At 44.1% G+C, this 17,927-nt stretch overlaps 2 protein-coding genes across 10 annotated transcripts in view; both read right to left on the reverse strand.

Moving 5' to 3' along the window:
* Positions 1-698, reverse strand: part of SPTBN2 (spectrin beta, non-erythrocytic 2) — a 99,995-nt gene extending 99,297 nt beyond the window's left edge. For 2 of the 3 annotated variants that reach the window (XM_053369560.1, XM_053369563.1), the window contains exon 1: positions 593-698. The gene's annotated coding sequence lies outside the window, so the exon portion shown is untranslated. The remainder of the gene's footprint in view (positions 1-592) is intronic. The other variant, XM_053369561.1, reaches the window with a different exon arrangement.
* Positions 699-5,357: 4,659 nt separating this feature from the next.
* Positions 5,358-17,927, reverse strand: part of LOC128403460 (acylphosphatase-2-like) — a 34,386-nt gene continuing 21,816 nt past the window's right edge. For 3 of the 7 annotated variants that reach the window (XM_053368235.1, XM_053368240.1, XM_053368237.1), the window contains 4 exons: positions 13,016-13,214; positions 10,389-10,405; positions 9,118-9,227; positions 5,358-5,703 (listed from right to left, as the gene is read on the reverse strand). In XM_053368235.1, coding sequence (XP_053224210.1) covers positions 5,589-5,703; positions 9,118-9,227; positions 10,389-10,405; positions 13,016-13,070 — 297 coding nt within the window. In that variant the 5' untranslated portion in view covers positions 13,071-13,214 and the 3' untranslated portion in view covers positions 5,358-5,588. Of the gene's footprint in view, positions 5,704-9,117; positions 9,228-10,388; positions 10,406-13,015; positions 13,215-16,216; positions 16,295-16,499; positions 16,730-17,803; positions 17,908-17,927 lie in introns of those variants that run through there. The other 4 variants (XM_053368236.1, XM_053368238.1, XM_053368239.1 and 1 more) reach the window with 4 other exon arrangements.

The raw sequence follows: 17,927 nt of genomic DNA on the forward strand, positions 1-17,927 counted from the left end.
GGCTTCCAGAAGCAGAAGCCTCCATTCCCAGGGAGATCCCTTTTTTCGTTTGAAACGGCGAATCAGAGCCCAGGATCTGCTCCATGCTGCTGCTGCTGCTGCTGCTGCGGGGCGCGGGAGAGACCAAGCTACGAGAGGAGCGGTCTCGCTGCCGCCCGCTTCCCTTTCTCTGCCTAAAACAAGGGCCATCTGGCCAGGCGAGCGGGGGATGGGGCTGAGCCAGGCCGGCTGTCCGTCCATCCCGGAGCGCGCACGCCCTCAGCCCCAGGGCTTGGACGGCGGCGCCCGCACGCTGCGCTCCCTCCAGCATCGCCTTCCCTCCCCGGGCTCAGCGGCTCCAAAGCGGCCGCCGGCCTCGCCACAGGTCTCCGAGGAGAGCGGCCGCGCGCCCCGGGCGGGCCTTGGGCTCTCCAAGCGCGGCGCTTCTCGCCAGCCAGGTGCCGCACTGGAGAGCTGCGCCCCCGGATCGCGCCTCCTTTGCCGCCAGGGCCCCGCTTGGTTGCCCGGCAGGATCCCACTTGCCCTCGATGCGGAGACAATAAACAGCCCCTCCTCCTCCTCCTCCTCCTCCTCGCGATCGCGGCTCACCGACCTCCTCCACCTCCTCCGGCAGGCGCCCGGCGTCTCCGTCGGCTCAAGGCGCGCCCGGTGCGCGCATCGCCGTCTCCCGTCCGCTTCTCCAGCGTCAGCATCACAGGTGGCGCCGGGGCGAACCCAGGCGGGCGAGCAGTGGGCAGCCTCTTCCTCCTCGCCGCCACCGCCGCCTCCACCCGTCGATGGAGGAGCAGCAGCAGCACCAGCGGCCCCGGCTGCGGAATCGGCTGCCCAGCCCCGGCTTGGCTTGCCGAAAAGCCCCCGCCTTCAGCCCCGACGCTGGATCAGTCATTGGGCGCCTTCCCCGCCATTCACGCGCAGCCGCTGGGGGAGCCCGATGCGCACGAGGTCCCTGCTGTCGGGGGTGGGTGGTGAGGAAGGGGACGCGACGCTTCCAGGGAGCGGGGCCGGCTCTGAGCTCAGCCAGGGAAGGGGTGGGTCTTGTCCCAAAGGAAGACGCATTTTCCTTGTCGGGGGCAGTCCTGAAGTCGCGCAAGACCGACCAGGGCCTTCTCAAGGCGCGCGCTTTGCGCCTAACTGGGAGGGTCGTCTAGTGGATGAAGATGTGAAAGATTCTGCGCATGTGACATCGGAGATGCCAAAGTATGGTCAAAAGAGAGGTCTCCCCACCCTTGGGTAGGGGGCTGCAGTGCGAATTATACTTTGCTTCCAGCGTTGGAGGCAGGAATGCTTCATAGACTCATAGAACTGTAGAGTTGGAAGGAACCCCAAGGTTCATCTAGTCCAACCCCCTGCAAGGCAGGAATCTCAGCTAAAGCATCCATGACAGGTGGCCATCCAGCCTCTGCTTAAAAACCTCCAAGGAGAGTCCACCACCTTCTGCTAGAGACTGTTCCACTGTCAAACAGCTCTTACTGTAAGAAAGTTCTTCTTGATGTTTAGTTGGAATGTCCAGCTAAACCTCCAGAACAGGAGAAAGCAAGCTTGCTCCATCTTACATGTGACAGCCCTTGAGATACTTCAAGATGGCGATCATATCTCCTCTCACTCTCTTTTCCAGGCTAAACATACCCACTTCCTTCAACCGTTCCTCATAAGGCTTGGCTTCTGAAGACTTGCTGGAAATCACATTCCTATTTATAGGACAACATCTGGAATGCAGCAGGTTCCCCATCCCTGCTGTGGAGCCACTGCCAATCACCCCCAGAGTAGCCAATACTGAGCTAGATTTGCCAGTGACCTGACTCTATAAGACATTGGCAGTGGTGGACCTTGCTGTCTGATATTTCAGCAGTGCCCTGTGAAGCATTAAAATTCCCCCCCCCGTGCCTCTTGTGCTCTATTCCACAAAATAGTTGCAGCGTCTATGGTGGCTCCCAAGGTTCCACGTACGATCAAACTAGTCTTGCTCCCCTAAATCCTCTTCTGACACTGACCAGCTTTTTATGCTCTTATGAAGAGAAACCAAAGTGGATTAAGACCCAAAGGAAGTGGTCTTTCTATTTCAGCCTCTAACTGTTCTGCAGAACATCACATGTGACTCTTGTTTCTGCAAACATGTAAAGCATGTAGCTTCCCCACCCCCCAAATAATCATGGGAATTGTAGTTTACCCCCAGGGCTACAATTCCCATACCCTGTACAGACTACACTTCCCAGGAGTCTTGGGGGGGGGAGTCATGTGCTTTAAATGGATCGTATGTACACAGCCGCAAGTGCACATTTATGTTCTCAATGCTTCTAAGTTAAATATTGATCCTGCAACCCACCACCTCTCTTTGCCTGTACCCCACAACATCCAAAGTGCCAGGGCAACATCCTGTCCTTGCTCTAGATAGCTGGCTCCACATCAAACCACATTAGATATGCTGACCCTACATCAAACCATGATGGATGTGGAAGTATGGAAGGTTTTACTTCCTCACCAGCATCAAACAAAATCTTTTAAAAGGTGGCACTTTTCATATTGTAAAAACTCAGGGCACATCCACACTTCCATTTGCCCTGCCACTTTGCCTGTGAAAACCTGCAGTTTAGTGCTGAATAAGAACAAACAGCAACTGGGTTTTCCGTGAATTGATGTTTGTGCCAATTTAGCACTAAAGAGCAGTTTTTCCAAGGGAAAGCAGTGGAGCAAAAGCAAAACCACTCGGACTTGTCTAGGCATGGGACAAGTGGAAGTGTTGACAATCTCTCCGTGTAATTCCCTGGAATAAATAGAAAGGCAGCAGTTTACAGAAAGCAACACATAACGGATCTTTGGAACTTCTGTCCAGTGATGCTGAGAAGGCAGGTAGCAGAAACAACTTTACAAAGAATGAAAGTGGAATTTACGTTTATGTACATTTCAGTCACCCTCTGCTGCCAGAATGCTCTCCACTGCTTCAAATGTGATAAAATCCACAGACGCTTCCACTATTATAAATGGTTCTTAAGGTGCTGCAGGACTCTGTTGGTTTTGGCTTTAAACTTTCTCTTCTTCATCTGCAACATTCACACTTGGGGCAAAAGGAGGAGAAACGCACAAGCCTGCTTTTTAGTGTGAGGTGTGAAAAAACTGTCTTTGCTGAATTGATGGATGAGTGCTAGCCACAATAGTGCAATATCCATGTTCCTAGACACAGGATTACTGATTTCTAGACACTGGGGACTAACAGCAAGGGATGTCTATTGCCTTAAGTTGGTGTCTTGTTAATGAGCATCCCTGGAGCTAGCTGCTCTGGAAGACAAGATGCTGAGCCGGGTGGGGGGTGGGGCTGACCCATTCATTTTACCCAGCGGGAGGATTATACTTCCTTTCTTGGTTTTGTTTGGAATCTATCTTTCAAGGTTTCATGATATGTTAAGCTTCTATCTTAACATGTTACTTTAAATGCATGTCTTAATCCCATGCTAGTTGTTGTTACCCATCCATACTGGGACGAGTTTAACCCTCCCTCCCCTTTAAAGCTTCAGAAAGGGACTAGATTATCAGTTTTTGTCCCTTTCCTATACTGTATTGCAATTTTGTACCATGTTTTTGTTTTATTTATGGCTGGGCAAATTTACTACTTCAAAAAGCCAAAAGCAAACCCTAATAAAATGAAGTGCTCAAACTGTATACAAAATCAGGCTTTCCCCCCATTCTATAACTATCTATTCCACAAATAAGCAATTTCAGCAAAAATCTGATTAAGACGTATTTCAACATAAACAATCCTATAGAGCAAGTAAGGTCCTACTCCCCATTGGACATCTTTGCTAGGCTGTCACCCTGTGACGAAAGTGTGGATCTTTAATGAAACATGTTATGCCAATTAAAAACCCTCCATGCCCCTATATGTAATTGAGAGTTAATTCAAAAGCATCAACCTCTACCTGCTCAACTAGCCTAAGCAATCACTACACCCACAGCCCATGTCAAGAGATTCCAAAGAATGTTTGGCATTCATTTTACCTTTACCGCCTTGGCAACTTCCCAAGCAGCAAGTTTAATATACTCAATTTGTTATTTCAGGCTTAATGAAGAAAGACCCTAAAAGCACAAGACTTTAAAAAGAGAGCATCTGCAATCATTGCGGCAAAAATTGTCCTGCTGTTGCAGGGAGTTCATACATAACTTCTGTGATGGGTGTGCCCATTTTGCAAATCTTCATAATGATATCTATGGCTAGTATAAGAGAAAACGGAATATAAGCAGCTGTCAAGAATGGGAAACAGTTTGCTAGTTGGGCTTTTCTGTTACTACATCCACTTGTTGTGGGCAGAATTTCTTGCCCTAGGCTCATCACCAGGGATAGCCCACCAAGAAGACAAAGTGAGGCGATCACCTCAAGCAGCAGGATTCACAGATCCCAATGTAGATCTTTATTATTCCCTTGTTCCTTCTTCTTCCCAGCAGGAAGGGGCACCATTTGGTGGCATGCTTGGGCCACCACTGCTCACCACCATCACTTACCAGTTGGCACAGGTGCACTGCGGCATTTTGATATTTCTTTCCTTTTCACATTGTAGTGAAATCGTTTTAAGTTCTCCATAATTCAAAAGCACCAGCAATCCAGTAGTTGCAGAAAACTATGCACAATTACCAAAGTATGTTTTACTGGTGCAAGCAGGGATGCGCAAAGACGCTTGTGTCCTAGCATACAGATATTCCAAGGAAAAACCTCTTTTATATCACTGAGACATGGATAGGATTATCAGAATGGGGATAACTCACAAAAGCATGCAGGTTCTGCATTTTAGCTGCAGCACAGAAGAAAGGGGAAAGTAAATTACTTATTCAGAAAAATATATAACACAGCTGAGCCTTAATGTGTCGAAAAGTAGGCCACGCCTTGACGGGGGAAGGCCTGCATGTTGCCAACACTAGACCATTGCATTCCTCTAGTCACCTTCTGCCTAACTCTATCTTCAGGTCTTTCAAAAGGATTTTCCAGAAACATAAATTGTCTTCCTTATCCAAGAATGTCCTGCACACATCTGACCTTACCCAACTCCCAAAAAGAAGAGGCCATTCGTTTTCTTTCTTAAGATAATATTTAATGAGCCAATATTCTTCTGAGTGGGGCACTGATGTGAAGGGGAGAACAGCCTGGCTCTAGTGAGCAAGTGTGTAACTGAGGAGCTACCTGTTATTCAAAAGCCTTTTATCCTGATGGTTGTCCAAAAGAGGGTTTGAAGACCAGCCAATAGTGCTCGTGAACACATTGTGAAGGAACATTGTGGAAGGTCTCCTGGAGAGACGGATGTAGGCAAGGCCCCTCCAATTGATTTTTCTCTTTTCTGCCTCTGCCACCTTCACAAGTGATGGAAAGCAACAAAAAGAGCTTACAACCTCTTTATAGACACCAGTGGGCAACTGGTACTTTTCAGATAACTAGCAGCTGGAAGGATCCAAAAGGGTACTTGAAGTGCCATGGGCCTAGAACACAGTCAAATCCGGTCATCAGCAGCACAGCCTGTCCCAGAAAGGGAGAGTGGTGCTTCCTTCTGAGCGGAGTATCCCTCCTTGTTCTTGGAGGTGGACATCCAATCCTGACCAGCCAGCAGGCTCTAGTATTTGGTGGTGAAGGACTGGAACTCAAGGGTGCCGATCTCCCTCTCATTGGAGAACACAGCCTGGTCAATACGAGACATGGGACTTCCTACGCTGCGTAGCCAGTTCTTCCTACGGAGGAAAGGAACACAAGTTAGCAACCCACCCATGCTACCCTCCTCTCTCTTTTAGTCCCACCTGTGCTCTCTGCATGGTCATAAAAGGAACATGGCTGTTGACGGAACCAAAGGGTAATCAAATCTAGTGTGTACACACACACACACACACACACACACACACACACACACACAGAGTCTCTCTTTCTTTCTCTCGCTCGCTCTCTGCTAGAAAGAATGGGACTTTCCCATAGGCATCTAGTTGACTGCTATGAGAATTGAAGGCCTTTGGTTTGATCCTGCAGTACTTTTCTTATGTTCTTGTATTAGGTACACTAAATAAAGATTCAGGCAGAGCAAATGGCTCCAGTTGACACAAGAAACTAAGCCATGCCAGGGCAGATGAGGGATAGATTCATGACACGGTGACTAGCCAATCTGGGCAGAATATATTCATTTCCCACTCCAAATTTAGGGCTCAACCAGGCTCATATCCTGAACAGTTAGAGCAGGGACTTTTCGATAGTTGCCCCAAAACAGTGGAATTCTTTCCTCCTTGAGATTAGGCTAGTATGTTCTCTCTCTTTCCAAGGGGAATAAAGACCTTTCCAGTTTGGAGCATATTCCATAACTGTTTCCTCTTCTGTTTGCTCTTTTGCTTCCTTTAGCTGATGATAGTTCTAAATTACATTAATTAGTATTTTACATTATTTTTATTACTGTTGCACTGTTAGTTTGAAATACTTCTAAAACCATTATGGTCGAAAAGCATAATATATACCAATGTCGTAGATAAATAATAATATGCTGGACAATGTCTATGAGGTATGTGGTGCTTTGCTAAAAAGATAGGCCCCTGACCCAGTGAGCATTCAGTTTAAAGTAACTGCTTCCAGAGAGGTAGCTGCCTTAGTCTGTTGCAGTATGAAGAACACACAAATGCTTGCAGACTAAGGACTAATTCAGACTATTATTGCAAGTAGGTTGTTTGGATATCACAAACAGGTGACTGGCAACATCTTTTTTTTTTTTAAGCATCAGTTTTTTCCAGGAAAGGGTAAATCCATATTAATGGGGGTGGGGGCATTTTCATGCCAACAACATCATGTGGACTCTACAAACAAAGAAAAAACACCCCATCATTGCATGCCTTTGAAATATCTATTCCACAATAAACACCTTTCTAGAAACACTCAAAAAATCTGCTGGGAATTTTAACAGTTTTATTATGGGATAAGCTTTCCAGGCCTATGGTCATCTGACAAAGCAGACGCTAATCCACGAAGATTTATGCCAAAATAAAACTGCTAGTCTTTAAGGCACAACAAGAATCTATTTGTTTCGGTTGAAAATGTAAGCTGCCAATTGCCAATTTACCCAGCCACTAATGGGAAATAGTTGCCCACATTTAGCAAAAAAATAATAAACATGTTTGTTTGTTTGTTTGTTTGTTTGTTTAGTCAGGAAGGAAGCATCTGAAGAACCTGGAGGAAAGCTTTTTCATCTTCAAAAAGTCCAAAGAACCCATGAATGAAGCTCTCCAGTTAACGAAAAAAGAAAGCTGTTCAAACACTGCCCACGCACGATAAACTTACTCAGCTGTTCTTCCATTTCAAAAATTGAAGTGAGTGCATATGGGGGGGTACACGTGTGTGTGGGCGCTACAGATTCCCACCTGAACCCTAATTGAAAAGGGGTGGGGGCTCAATAGATGGCTGTACACTTTTGCTTTGTTATTCCCTGCCAGGATCTGAAAAAGAGAGAGCAGGAGGAGGAGAGAGTAAATGTGGGGTGGGGTGGAGTGGTGGAATACATGTTGCTATGGATTATCTCACTCCTGCTTATCTCCTGCAAGGGATGGAGTAGTATGGTTGCTATGGAAGCGGCCCCAATTTCCCCCTCCCCCCTCAAAGACATGAAGGTGGAAGAAATGGAGAAGCTGGTTGCTATGGAAACTGTCCCAGTTTCCTTGCATGTTCCCTCTCTCTATGTAACTTCAAGGTGATGGGGGGAAGACTTGTCGCTATAGAAACTGCCTCTGGTTGTCATCTCTCTGAAGGTGACAGAGCCCATTGTTAGAGAAGCTGTCTCACCATCACCACAAACCCCCAGGGTCGCCCTGGGAGCGCACCATCCCTCTCCCCACCCCCTTCTCCACTCCCTTGCTCCACCCCCACCTCCACCCGCTGCTGCTGCTCACAAATTCATAAAGCAATTTTCTCCATCTCCTCCTGGACCAACTTCCTAATTGCAAGCTGACCCGTCCCAAATTTACAGGGTGTCAATTCACTGTTGAGGGAGAGTCTGGGGAGGTGCCCTATTTAGACACTTCAGATGGAGAGGGGAGGGAGGGGTGGAGTGGGATTGAAGGCTGTACAGATTGCCAATGCCAGGCTCTCTTCAGATAAAGATAATGGAAACCATTATTACAGGCCATTTATCCCTCTTCATCCCACCAGTTTTCCTCCAGATAAGAACCAGGGGTCCCATTTTGGAAGGACAAGGGGGCAGTCACCCCCTCCCATATTTCAGATCAAAGCAGCACCAACATCCCTGGATATTAGAAAGAATATACAAGCAACCATGACAATCACTTTTAAGATGAAATGCTCCCCCCTCGTTTCATCCTTTGCAATTTAATTTTGAACATAACAAAGACCAGGCTTTTGAACTTTGCTATAAATCTTGCCCTGTCTCTTTCAGTGGGGAGGGTTAGTCACCTGAAGTGGTACATTACTTCTGTATTCAGGCAGGGCACTAGATATTTAACAACAACAAAAGAGACGGCTAAGGAGAGACTCTGGTTAAGGGAGGAGTTTGCCTGACATCTATATACTACATGCCCAATGCCTTGTGCCTCACTCTGCTGAGTAACATTAAGTGTCAGTGTTGAAACATAGATGTATGGGGCCAGTTGTGGTGGATTCAGGGTACTGTGTCTATGATCAAGTCCAACAACAGCCATGTTGGACTTCTTGGATATTATGGGGAGCTCGTGTTCCAAGGTTTGTCTCCAATTTCAATCTTGTTAATGCCATGAACAAAGCAGATTCCGCATGATGCATGAAGTTGTGCCCCTCTCCCCCTCTCCTTCACCCTGACCTTTTCTAGTCAGTTAAGCAAATTAAGTGGTTCCCCTTTAACCCTTTATACTCTGCTTAGCTGGCACCACCCCTCACTCAATCCCCAAAATACAGGCCCTGAAGCTGCAAGTCAAAGTGCATAGTATCCAAGGCTGGCCAAGTTATTTTAGCACCCAATACAGAAAATCCCACAGGCACCTCTCCCAGGCAGTAAAAAAATATATAGCAACAATATATTAAATAACTAATAATTGGCAGCCCTTTCATAACAAACCGAATTAGCTGCCTAATTGTAAGGTCAGCCCTTCCCTCAGCCACTGCTGAAGGAGCCCAGTTCACATACTTACATGATCTCCACTTTCTCCTTGGGCCCTTGCACTTGCCCGGTCACTGTCCCGTGGGCAGTGTTCTTCACCCAGCCAACCACTCCCAACTTCCTCCCCTGCTCTTCTGTGTACTGGTGAAAAAAGCCAGAAAAATAGTGGTCAGGGAAGCTTTCAAGGCTGATTCTCAATGGCACATACATTGCTCAGTCTCTTCATTTGATGACTGGTGGCTAAATCAGTGAGCAGCCTTCACTGAGTTTTGTGATTATGCCAGGTGACATGGAAGCTCAGTCAGTGGTATATGCTCTGTGAGGTCTCTTTTCAGATGGACAAATGTTTTCATTCCTGGAAATGTTGATAGCGCAAAGTGAACAAAGAAGTATAATTAGGGTTCTGCTTCATTTCCCCATAGCATATGTGCATAGTACCTGTGGAATTATTATTGTTCTTTTGTGCACTGTGACTTGCCGTTGTTTTATTGATTATAGTTTAGAAATTAATTATAATTGTTAAGAGTGGATTTCTGTTTAATTTTTATATGTTGATAGTTAATATTATTCTATACTATTCCAATGGATTGTTGAATATTACTTTATTTGATATAAGTTGCTTATTTTAAAGTTATGTTTTATTATCACATTTTCGTATTGGATTAGATTGTTATAAGGTGTACATTCTTTGTTTCTTCAGCTTGTAAACCACCTTGGGTATTGTAAAATAGAAAGACGGTATACAAATTAAAAGTGAAATAAAAAAAATGAAAAGAAATAATATCTCTGCCTGTTTGTACCCTGGTGGGAACAAAACCAACAGTACTACTATGGCAAAACCAAGCAGCCCACAACATCAACAGCAATGAAATATTTCTCTTTTCCTACAGAGATTTCTAAGGCCCTAATTGCCTCCCAGTCTTGACATCTCATTGGCTGGAAGAGGTATATAAACCTCCTAGGTTCACACTGACATGGATGCTTGCTACTAGCAAGTCAGGAGTCAGACTGCTTTGTTCTTTACAGTTTAGTTTGCTTGAGTTTGCTTCCAAATGCCATACTCTCCTCTCTGTTCCTACGGGCAGCTTCTCTGGGTATCCATTACCCTACACTAGACTTGGACCTGTATAAGTAGGAGTACAAGCTTGGGAAGCTGGCTTGAGAAGTGCTCTCTCCAGCTATTCCAGTAAAGTACCGTCCAAGTAGAAAGATCAGCCTTTGCAGTCTTAGTTTGCTAAGTGCTACAATTTGGCTATCTACTGTAGAATGCCTCACCACATCTCACATGCAGATATATCCTACCTTTCTAAAGAAGACACCTAGAAGATGAAAGAAAGAGAAGTCAGTCAGCGATCACATTCATAACAAGTATCAACAATCAAAGTCCTATAGCTACATATTTAGTGTTTCTATAGTCCAGTCTTCTGTTTCCTCCAGTAGTGATTGTGTCCCATCTAGTCCAGCATCCTGTTCTCACAGTGGGCAGCCAGATATCTAGCAGGACAGCAGCACTCCTCATGGCACACCTCCTTAATGAACAGGCTGTGTTACATTGTCTTTTTTTTTATAATGATATTTATTAAAAGTTTAAAGATTACAGAAAAAAGGGGGGAAAAGAACAACAATAAAGAAGTTAACAAAACATACATTACAATACATAAAAAGAAAAACATAAAAACCAATACAACAATACTGCAAAAAGAAACCTCCCTTTTTTGTATTCTAATTCAATTTAGCTATTTCAGCAAATCCTTTCCATCTTACTCAATTTTTGTTCTATAATTTACTTTAACCCAATCTGACCTTAAATTTTACACTTTGACCCATTAACACTCCGTTTTTACTTAATCCTTTATAACATTTCTGCTAACGCCATGTGACTTCATTCCAGCATCCTTCTAACATTCATTAATTTTGCTATATTTTTGTAAATATGCTTTAAATTTTTTCCAATCTTCTTCCATCGACTCTTCTCCCTGGTCTCGGCTGTGTTACATTGTCTCTCTCTTCCCAATCAAGCCATGTGGCTTCAACTACCAACAATGTGTTGAAAGTTTAGGGATTTTGGAAAGGGAACTCCTAGGGCACACACAAGTATTTATCACACCTGCAAGTATACAATTGCTAACTGGCCTATGCTTCCATATGATCTAGTGACACACCTGTGAGGGACTGGTCCCTCACTCTGAAGGAAAGCAGATTTTGTAATTAGCATAATCTTAATATATATTGCCTTAATATAGATTTTGGAATTCTTCTCTTCTTCTTTAACCCCCCCACCATTCTAATAAATTGGTGTTTGTTTGTTTGTTTGTTTGTTTGTTTGTTTTAAATGCTTGATTATTTGATAACATTTGAATGGTCGGTTGCCCACAATTTTTTTGACCGGTCAAATACTGACTTTCATTCTGGACTTAATACTTTCTCATTAGTGGTGATTATGCTTTTGCCTTCAGCAAGCTGTGTTCCAATCTTTATGCCTGATTTCCCCAGCTTTCCTCCTGATATTTATGTATTAGTTTATTCCCTATTACACTTCTATCCCACTTTTCTTCCAGGATGCTCAAGGCAGCACACGTCCTTCGCCACCTATTTGCCCTCACAGCCCTCGAAAGGTTAAGAGAGTGCCTAGCCCGAGGTCATTCAATGAGCTTCATGACTGAGTAGGGTTTGAACATGGGCCTCCCTGATTCTTCCCCAACATGCTAACTCTAGCTCTCAAAACGTATATGTTTTATTTGTTTTAGTGGTAAGTTGTCATTTTTTATTACTGAAAAGGATATCTTGTTGTGTCAATCCAGCACATACTAATCTGCACCTTCTTGTCCCTAACTGTTGTATCTGCCACCTGAATCTCCCTGTCCTATCATTTACTCATGAAATGACCCACTTGGCAGTTAATGGAGTGCCTTCAATCTGAAACTTTGCTCATATCACCTCTGTAGCCTTAGTTCCTCCTTAGTTCCCTGACCCACCCCCAGCACCTTTGTTTGCCTACGTCCTTTCTCTCAACAGCACACATCTCTTTTTGGTGTGTCCCACGTGAAGTTAATTCCATTCAAAATCATCTTCCCTTATTGAAGCTGCATTCTTTTTTAGCATACTGTACATGTTCAATTTGAGCAGTTAGATCCTGCAAGGATATTGTTGAACATTCCATTAAATCACAGTAACTCAGCTGATAGCTAGGGCCTAGAGGTAACATGATTTTTTTGCCCATTGTATGACCGATAATGTGAAAGTAGCTCTAGCCTGCACTTCAAAGGGCTGACAGTCTAAAAGGCAAACCTACCACATCCTGTCACTAAGACCTAAGTGACAAAGGATGCAACACAAGAACCCAAATTTCTTCCTTTTTGCCACAGAAACAGCTATTTCGAGTTCTCAATTCTGTACTATGGTGGCTTAGGCTATGCTGCATCCTGAATGTTACAGATCACGTTACAAAATTGCTATTTTTTAAATAGAGTGGGGTGGGGGAGTGGATTAAATCAAGTAAATGAGGTTGAATCAAGGATGCTCAGCCTCCCTCCCTGTAATGGCCCAGATCTCCACACCGCAAAGATACAGCACCTTCCTACTGTGCTCTAGGATATGCAGATCCAACACCCAGTTGCATTAATGTTCCCAATTAGTCTCCTCCATATACACCCCGTGTGTATTAGCTTCAATTAAGTTCCTCTGGAGTCCTTGCGGACTGTCATTCTAGCTGCACAGCAGCTCCAGCCAACCTAGCTGCAGTTAGAGCTGAATAAAGATTCTGCAGTTGGAGGAGAGGGCTCTGCTGCTAGCATCTTATTTCAAGGGCTATACTATTTGCAGCAAGAGCTGCAGGGGAACTGAGCAACCATCTCCATAGCCCATGCACAAAAATCCCACAGAGCAGCACAATAGCAGTACAAGGGGTGGGGGAAACTAAACGGACTCACCCTGGACTTCCCCATAAACCTCATAGTCGATTGCCCAGAGAACAGAAGCAGCCATGGTTCAGTGCAGGCCACGGGCAGTTGTTAGGAGCTTCCACAGAGACGGAGAGGGGTGTGCTATTCGATCTGCTTCACACTGCAGTCAGTTTGGCCAGCCTGTGTTACTAAATTCAGCCGCAGAGAACCAGGGGATGTGGCCTACCTGGAAAAAAGAAACAGGGAAGAGAGTCTCTCTCATCTTTCAGCCAGACAGGTACATAGAATCCTCAAGTCCATAGCAAAAGGGTTGTGGGGGGAGAGAGAGGGTTAAAATCTGAAGCATAAATCAGGTCCTCAACTCTCCTCTCCTAGGTGTGATCTAATGTGAAGGAACCTGATCTCGTGTTACAATTGGATGCTGTACCTACAAGTGACATTTTTTTTTTTTTTTATAATATTTTTATTGAACAGTTTTTTATATAACAGAAACAAAACATACATAAACAAACATCAAACAATTGTAAAACATAAAACAAGTACCATTTCATAACCCAATTTCTAAACCTTACTTCCACGACCTCCTCTTACTTCCCGTTTCTGTATTCCAGATTCTTACAGTTATTCAGCGAAATCTTGCCTTATTTTGTTATAAATTTATACTAATCACCCTTATTCTCTTTGTCATGACCATTACTAATAGTAACCATTTATTTTAATCCAGCATCATTCTAACTGTCATTAATTTTATAATATTTCTTTAAATAGTCCTTGAACTTTTTCCATTCTTCTTCCGCCGCTTCTCTTCCCTGGTCTCGGATTCTGCTCGTCATCTCTGCCAAGCTCATATAGTCCATCACCTTCATCTGCCATTCTTCCAGTGTGGGTAGATCCTGTGTCTTCCAGTACTTTGCAATGAGTATTCTAGCTGCTGTTGTGGCGTACATAAAAAAGGTTGTATCTTTCTTTAACACCCCCTGGCCGACAATACCCAAGAGAAAGGCCTCTGGTTTCTTGGTGAAAGTATATTTAAATACCTTTTTCAGTTCATTATAGATCATTTCCCAGAATGCCTTAATCTTCGGGCACGTCCACCAGAGGTGAAAAAATGTACCTTCCTTTTCTTTACATTTCCAACATTTATTATCAGGCAAATGGTAGATTTTTGCAAGCTTGACTGGGGTTATGTACCACCTATAAATCATTTTCATTATATTTTCTCTTAAGGCGTTACACGCCGTAAACTTCAACCCGGTGGTCCACAACTTTTCCCAGTCAGCAAACATGATGTTATGACCAATGTCCTGAGCCCATTTAATCATAGTTGATTTAACCGTTTCATCTTGTGTGACACACACAAGTGACATTTACTGTGCAAGCAGAGTTAGGAATACCTCCGGTGCCTAACGTTTTATTCAAACACCTAGGATTTTGACATTTTTTTCAACCCTGCCTGCAAGGTTGCCTTGCTCCAGTGCATACCGGTAATCCATAGGACAAAAATAAAAACATTAGGGAGGTAGAAGGACAACAATTTAGCCTGCTTCCGACTAGTAGTGTAGTATTCTGCAGTAGATGCATTTTTTAAAAATGCTAATGAAAATTAATAAGCAAATTTCTCTTTACATATTTTTATATGCGATTTTGTCTGATTTACACATGTTTCAAGCAATTTTCCCTAACACAATGCATTTTATATACTATTTTCACTACTATATGCATTTTTGTACACATTTTCCCCTGATGTATGCATTTGACGCGTATTATTTTATTGTAGAACTGCATCACAAGATTTGGAGAAGTGTGGATTTTGAAGGATAGCTGTGTTTTGGTTTGCATGTTGTTTTGGAAAGTGCAAATTAGGTAGGTTTGCAATAAAATAAAACTGAACCAGATTAGTACCCATCCATAACTGTAGCCCATGGTACGTTAACAAAAAAAACAGAACACACAGAAAAACAGAACATGCCATGCCAAACTGAACCCCCATGGAAATGTATGACTCTTTCACGAAAGGTTGCCACATCAAAATGCAACCCTTTCTTATGAAAGAAGCAGTGTCCTTTCTGCTTTATGAAGTAGTGACAGTCTGCAAGAAAGGACATAGTTTTAAAAGGGGGGGGAATGCCAGGCTTCTTTAGGCCACATTTGCACCGTCTTCTTTTCCTGCTGCTTTGACATAGCAGGAAGGGTAAATAACCCATTTGAGGTGCTTTATAGTTTACTGTATACCATAAGATGTAATGATGAGACACAGCAAAACCCCAGGGGGCAACACTGCTTCTGAAACTCAGAGACCTTGGAGGGCTGCTGTCAAAGTAAACATTACTGCTCTCAACAGACAATTAACCTGACCTGGTATAAGGCATTTTATTATATTCCTATTTAGGATTCACATAGCACATATTACCGGTATGTGTTCAGGGCTTATTTTCTGTAATGTTTTGGCATTATGTATGATCCAGCCCATTGTTTATTCCTTTTTATTCCTGTTTCTAGCCCTCTGGAAGAATGCTGCAATTAACAGGGTCAACCCAATACATTTTAATCTTCTATCTCAGGCACCTGCACCTGCACAACCCAAACGCCTTCTTCCCAGATTCCTTGCATTGTTACAGGGAACAATGGGTGCAGCACCTGGTTGGCATGTGTGATCATGTGGTACAGATGACACTAACAGCTTCACAGGTGATTTGTGTGCCCTTGGAAGTCAGATATTACCCTTTTTTCTTGTTCCTTTTAAAATTAGGAATCCCAAATGCCATAGTTACAGACAGAAGCCATCTGCCTGCCCTAAACTAATGCATTTGAGATTCCCTCTCCATGATGCAGTGGTTAATCTTGAAGTGTAGGAGCTCATCATGACAGCCCCCATACCAAACCTCCAAGGAGTGCTCCAAAATGCAGACAGCTGTGTTGATCCCAAATGCATGCATACACAGACATCAAGGAGCAGAAGTACATGCTCAATGAATATCTAATGCATGAAGATCAGCATGACTGCAATCCTATCCATAGTTTATTGGAAGTAAATATCACTGACCTCAGTGGTGCTTACTTCAGACTGCATAGGCTCAGCTTGTAAAGCACACAGAGATCTTCAGCCAGCTGAATTGCAGCCTTTAGCTTTTACTTAGAAATGCAAATAACCTTGCAAAGAATTGTTGCCATTTAAACTACTAGTATGAATTAGGAACCCCATCTAAGAAAAGGAAAGACGTATCCAACCTCTGCTTGATCATTTCCCTCATTCTCTGACTTCCTTAGTTTCAAACAAACTTGAAAGATGCATTCACTTTCCAGGTGCTTCAGCATACAACTCCATTACTTTTGACCTGAAAAAAAAAAGTCCTGGAGTTCTGCCACCCTTCCTTCCAGCACACCACTATCAATGACCCTCACTGCCCCATTTTGTTTCCTCCACAAGGCTTGGGAAAAAATACCCACTTTCCCCTTCAATGCCAGGAACCCTATGTTTCAACCAAAACAAGTTTGACCTCAAACTCCTTACCTTGCCATTTGAAGGGGCGTGAGTGGGCACCATAATGTGCTAGCTTTGGGGGTGGAAAAAAGGAGATCAAAGAAGGTTGGCAAGGAAACCAATGTCTGTACACCCAGTAATTTGAATAATGGGAATGTGGTAGGAGTGGGTAGGTGTGTTTAGCTGGGGTGCCCAAACTTTTTTCAAAGAGGGCCAGATTTGATGAAGTGAACATGCATGAGGGCCGACCAAAGTTGTTGAGCTTTTTTTATGATTTTACCCCAAATTAGGCCCCCAAAACGGACTTTGGGGGAAACTGAAATGTGAGTTTGGAGATGAGGTTAAAAGTGGCTGTGTAGTAAGAGAGACAGAGGACTGCTTTGATGAGCACAGACCCAGCAATCTGGAAATTGTATATAGGAAGACAGCCCGCTGGTGCAGAGGTTAAAATGTTGGGCTAGGTTAGAATGCTGGACTTGGACCCAAGAAAGACTGCAGTTCAAATCCCCACTTGGCCATGAAGCTCACAGGGTGACCTTGGTCCAGTCGCTCAGTCTCAGCCTAACCTACCTCAAAGGGCTGTTGTGGGAATTAATTGAGGGGAACCTTGGAGAGAAAGGTGGGATATAAATGCAATCAATCAATCAATCAATCAATCTGGAGTGGGTGTTACTGAGATTGCTGGATCTGATGAGCTCCTGGGTGGGGGTGTCAGTCAATTCTTTTGAGGACAAAGCGTCTTTAAAGATATGGGGGAGGGGGGATATCTGTTGAAGTCCCTTTTAACCAGGGTTTTGATTGATTGGATTGACATCCTACGTCCTTTTAAAATGTGGGGTGTTTTTTTGGTGGTGGTGGTGGTGCGTTATTGGGTTGTTGTTTTTATTTTGATTATATATTTTATGGTTTTTACCAGCATGAGTTTGACCAAACTGCGGGAGGCAGTGGAAGACAGAAGTGCCTAGCGTGCTCTGGTCCATGGGGTCACGAAGAGTCAGACACGAGTAAATGACTAAACAACAACAACATTTTGATTTTGTTCTGTGAACCGCCCTGAGACCTCTGGGTATAGGGCAGTATATAAATTCAATAAATAATAATATAAGGCTAGAGGTGGAACTCAAAGTGTGTTGCTGGAGTGGGGGGCGGGGGGAAATGTTCCTGAGAGAGACATAAAATGGAGATACTGTAATTATAACCGGGGAGCGTCACCTAAACTTAGCAATATCGAAGGACTGATCGATATAGTTACAGAAATAGTGAGGGTTGAAAGCGAGTGGACGTGAAGGGTCAGTAAAGACTAATCATCATTACTATCATCATCGTTATTGTACCTGGAGGAGGAGGATGGGGGGTGTGAGGGAGAAAGGGGGTTTGAAGAGGGAGAAGGAACGGGTCTGGCTCTTGACTGAAAGAGGGAGGAGCCGGGGACGCGCTTGGCGAGGGCGCGCTTTCCTG

Source organism: Podarcis raffonei, chromosome 16 (assembly GCF_027172205.1).
Source record: "Podarcis raffonei isolate rPodRaf1 chromosome 16, rPodRaf1.pri, whole genome shotgun sequence".
NCBI lineage: Eukaryota > Metazoa > Chordata > Lepidosauria > Squamata > Lacertidae > Podarcis > Podarcis raffonei.